The 5,256-nt window shown below is 40.4% G+C and overlaps 1 protein-coding gene across 1 annotated transcript in view; it reads right to left on the reverse strand.

Moving 5' to 3' along the window:
- Positions 1-589: 589 nt before the first annotated feature.
- Dhx40 (DEAH-box helicase 40) overlaps positions 590-5,256 on the reverse strand; it is a 55,681-nt gene continuing 51,014 nt past the window's right edge. The window contains exons 17-18 of the mRNA XM_017800512.2: positions 3,616-3,844; positions 590-1,841 (exon numbers count right to left, since the gene is read on the reverse strand). Coding sequence (XP_017656001.1) covers positions 1,702-1,841; positions 3,616-3,844 — 369 coding nt within the window. The 3' untranslated portion in view covers positions 590-1,701. The remainder of the gene's footprint in view (positions 1,842-3,615; positions 3,845-5,256) is intronic.

A 5,256-nucleotide genomic window follows, 5' to 3' on the forward strand; every position in this document is an offset into this window, starting at 1 on the left:
AAAGAACTGGAAAAGAAGTACCTATAAAATAGACTTTATAGCCAGGCGGGGTGGTGCACACCTGTAGTCCCAGCACTTGGGAGGCAGAGGCAGGTGGATCTCTGTGAGTTCCAGGCCAGGCCAGCTGGGGCTACAGGGAAACCCTGTCTCAAAAAGACCAAAAAAAAAAAAAAAAAGATAAAGAAAAGATTTCCATATTCTATACATGTGATTACCTGTATTTATGTATGTGTACCACGTGTGTACCTGGTTCCCAGAGGGAACGATGTTAGATCCCTGGAACTGGAGTTACAAGTGGTTTGAGTCACCATGTGGGTGCTGGAAACTGAACCTGGATTCTCTGCAAGAACAGCCAATTGTTCTTAACCACTGACCCCTAGACTTCATTTTTATACAAAATATATAAAAACACTACCAGATATGGTGGCACATGCATATAATCCCAGCACTTCAGTGACAGGCAGGATGATTACTGCAAGGTCAAGGCTTGCCTGGTCTATATAGCAAGTTCCAAGCCAGTGGTGGCTACACAGTAAGATTGTCTCAAGAAACAAAACAAAAATCCCAAAAATCCACATACTGACTTATGAGTTTTAATGACACTAATAGCTTTATTTAACAAACACTGAATGACTACTATATGCAAAGCACTATGCTAGGTGCCATGAAGATACAAAGGTGAAAAAGACATAGTCCCTGCCCACAAGGAGCGTATAATCTAATGAGGAAGACAGACAAACACAAATAACTACAATACAAGGCAGTAAACAAGAGTAGGCAAGTGCTGAGTGTGGCCTGAGAGTAATACAAGCCTCAAGGTTCCTATTTGAAACACTAGTGAAGTGTTGGCTGCTGTGAAAATCCCATCTCAAGATCGGAGTAATAGGTGTTTAAATGGTCCTACCCAAGCAGCCGCAGCCAAAGAGAGTAGGCCAGGTGGGGGGCTGCTTGAAAGCACTGTCACACCCACATACATGGGCTGATACAAGTATGTAGGAACAGTTTAAAAAAAACTTTATATATATATCATCTGTCCTTTGGTTAATGGCTATAGCTACTGTTTTAAACAATATACTTTTATATAAAAAGGAATTTGTATAATCCCAGAAAAATCAATTTAAGGATTAGGATTAATTCAAGAAAGAATCCTGCCATAGGCAATTTTATTTACTAATTCTTTCCACTAAATATCTATAAAGCTCTGTAGCAATTAAACAGACATCTAAGTATTGCTGAGTAAAAACCTCTTACATAAGTTCAGCCTTCTGAAGGACACGATCACATACCTGATATAACACTATTCTAATAGCAATAAGAAGGCCTTGAAGAGATTTAAGGAAAATAATCTTTAATGCTTCAATGCAAATGGAATACACGCTGATTAAATACAATTCAGTGTTCTTTGAAAATATCTTCATGACAGCACTTTATACCAGTTAAGGCCAGCAAAACAGAAGTGAGGAAAGTATTTTATCATCTTTCATTGGTTTCATGTACCTCATGCCTATGAGTATGCAACCCAGTCTTTTCTCTCAAACTTTCATTTGTTGAGCTGATTTATAAACTCTGATTTGCTTTTAGCTCACAGGCTAGTAACAGCTGCTGACCACTTCCTCTTGACAGTACTGTCCAAAATAACTGACAAACAGAAGTACATTTCCTGGCTGCTTTTCCTACTTCCTGAATTGGACAGTCCACTGCTTAGCCTGTTTCCTTCAGTGTGTCACTGTGGTCCTGGATTCTCTGTTGTTTTCTCTCAAGGAAACGAGCCCGTGCATCTGATATTGATTTGTCATCATTTCTTCTCTGCATTTTCTTTAGAACTTCTTTTGATATTCCATCTGAAAACATTACAAAGATACACCTTGATTTTCAACATTAAGAAAAAGAGGGTTACAGATACAGTTCAGTGGGTAAAGTGCTTGCTGTGCAAGATGAGGACCTGAGTTCAAATCTCTAGAACCTACACAAAGCCAGACACAGTAGTGACCATCTGTGTTTTGTTCTGGTTTTTTTTTTTTTTTTTCTGGTCTTTTTGAGACAGTCTCCCCATAGCCCCAGCTGGCCTTGAACTCAGAGATATGCCTGCCTCTGCCTCCCAAGCTCTGGGACTAAAGGTGTGCACCACCACACCTGGCCAGCAGTGAGCATCTGTAATCCCAGCATTCCTATAGCAAGATGGGAAGCAGAGATAGGAAAATACCCAGGAGCTCAAGAGCCAGCTAGTCTGGTGTAAACAATGGTAAACAAGGAACCCTGTCTAAAATAAGATAGGTGAACACCAACAGCTGAGGTTGTCCTTGATTTCCACATGCATGTGGACAGACTCACATACACACCATATACACACAAAGATTTAAATAAAAGTGGTTAAGAGCACTTCCAGTTCTTCTAGAAGACCTCAGTATGGTTCTTTCAACCTGCCATGTTGAGCAACTCACAACCGCCTGTAACTCAAGCTCCAAGGGATCCAACACCCTCTTCTGGCCTCTGCAGGCACTGCATATATGTACATTACACACACACACACACACACACACACACACACACAACCAGGAGATGAAATCTGGTCAAAAAGGAAGGGCACAGGTGGGGTTTCCAAGTTCAGCAGTAGAGTGTGTACTCAGCATTCATAAGACCCCGAGTTCAATCCTTAAGACTATCACCACAGTAATAAAAAAGTGCATGAGAGCAAGATGGCTCAGTGGGTAAAGGTGCTTGCTGCTAAGTCTGACCTGAGTTTGTTCTCTGGGACCCACATGTTAGAACAGACTTCATGCTGTCCTCTACCCTCTACATACATGCCATGTCATGCCCATGTCCACACACATGCACACACATACATACACACAAATAAATAAATGTAACTGAACAACAAAAAAAGGTGCATGAAGATCAATTAGTCTGAAAAACTGACCCTAATTCAAGCATGTAGGGCAATGTTATAATATTGCAATAAAACAGCCAGTGGTTGCCATGTTTAAAAGCTCTTAAAATTTTTTTTTGATTTATATTCTATGTGTAGGAATGTTCTGCCTGTGTGTACATAAGCACACCATATGCATATACTGCCTAAGGTGGCCAGAAGAAGGCATCAGATTCCCCGGGAACTAGAGTAACTGATGGTTGTGACCTGCCATGTGGGTGCTGGGAACTAAACCCAGGTGCTCTGCAAGAGCAGCAACTCCAGCCTCTTCTATGAGTTCTTGGGCAAAATTTTTCATCATTCTATTTCCCAGGAATGCTAAATAGGGATAATGTGTGATCCATCATTCTACTTCAAAAAGTTCTATTGACAAGTTTTTTTGTGTATGTGAGCTAATAAGTTTTCTGCCATGGTTCACTATCACAACTGTTTATGTCTCATATCTGGGGTCCTAATGGTTCAAAAAATGCCTGATGAAAAAATGGCAGTTCTAAGGGAGTAAGTCACAAAATTTGATAAATAAAAATTGTAAAGCAAAACTGGGAAAAATATGACTTCACAGTTATGAGAACAACTGTAACATTAGTACTTGGGATGCAGAGGTGAAAAGTGTGCCACAAATTTGAGGCCACTATGGGCAAAGTAAAACCCTGTCTCAGAAAATGAAAGAGTAGAACTGAGTCACTCACCCTTTAGCTGTTCCATATTTTCCTTATTTGTCCATTTCCTTCTTGCATCTTCTCTCACTTCACGCCGAACCACACTGCTCAGATCATGTGCATTAAGTTCATGCAACTTGGGTAGTAAGTCTCTCACCCATTCATAACGGATTGGACACACAATTCTTGCATAGACTTTGGTGGTAACTAATACTTCATGAAAAATAATCCATTCAAGTTTGGTTTCCTGTTCATGAAGCTATAAAAAAGAAAAAAAAAAGTGGAAAATAGAAGATACTGGTATATTACTTATAAATATGTCCTTATAAATGTCTACCTTTTTAAAAATTTAATTTTTAATTTTTATTTTACATGTATGAGTGTACTGCCTATATATATGTCATACAAATGCCCAAGGTCAGAAGAGGGTGTTGGATCCCCTGGAACTGGAGTTACAGAGGATTGTCAGCTACTATGTGGGTGCTGGGAGTCGAATCTGGGTCCTCTGAAAGAGCAGTCAATGCTCTTAACCACTGAGCCATCTTTCTAGCCCCATAAATGTCTAACTTTTATTAAAAATAAGGTATTTTGTAGGGCGTGGTGGTGCACACCTTTAATCCCAGCACTCGGGAGGCAGAGGCAGGTGGATCTCTGTGAGTTCAAGGCCAGCCTGGTCTATAGTGAGTTCCAGGACAGCTGGGGCTACAGGGAGACCCTGTCTCAAAAAGATTAAAAAAAAAAAAATGGTATTTTAAGGCTGGGCATGGTGGTGCACACCTTTAATCCCAGCAGTCGGGAGGCAGAGGCAGTCAGATCTCTGTGAGATTGAGGCCAGCCTGGTCTACACAGTGAGTAAGTTCCAGGCCAGCTGGAGCTACAGGGAGACCCTGTTTCAATAAGATCAAAATTAAATAAATAAATAAATAAATAAATAAATAAATAAATAAATAATAATAGGACTGTTCAGGTGACTCAGCAGTTAATGGCCCTTGCTGCCAAGGCTGACTGAGTTCAAACCCCAGGACTGACATGATGGAAGAAAAGAACTGACACCCAAAGTTGTTTTCTGACCTCTACATGTGGACCATGGTACGTACCACATTCCCCAAAAGATAAATGTAATTAAGTGGAGGGAGGTACTTTAAAGGGGGTGTGAAGTGCCTGTCTAGCATGTACAGGCTTCTGAGTTTGAACTAGAATTGCAAGAAAAAAAAAATAAAGGTATCTGGGGGCTGGAGAGATGGCTCAGCGGTTAACAACACTGGTGGTCTTGCAGAAGACTCAGGTTTGAATCCTAGCACCCACATGGCAGCTAACAACCGTCCATAACTCTAGTCCCAGGGGATCCAACAGCCTCTTCTGTCCTCCACAGGTATTGCACGATATGGGTGCACTTACCTACATGCAGGCAATGCATGCATACACTAAAAATAATAAATAAAATATTAAAAAAGATAAAGGTATCTGTTTGTAGGACATGGTGGTGTCCACCTGTAATCTCATCACTTGGGAAGTAGAAGCAGGAGGATCATGAGCTACACAGTGAGTTCCAGGCGAGCCTCACATTCAGAGAGAGACTACTGCCAAAAAAAAAAAAAAAAAAAAGCAAAAAAAAAAAAAAAAATCCAAAAAAATGCAAAAAAAAAAAAAAAAAAAAGGAAGAAAAAAGGG

The sequence above is a fragment of the Nannospalax galili genome, unplaced genomic scaffold (genome assembly GCF_000622305.1).
Source record: "Nannospalax galili isolate Female #2095 unplaced genomic scaffold, S.galili_v1.0 scaffold879, whole genome shotgun sequence".
Taxonomy (NCBI): Eukaryota; Metazoa; Chordata; class Mammalia; order Rodentia; family Spalacidae; genus Nannospalax; species Nannospalax galili.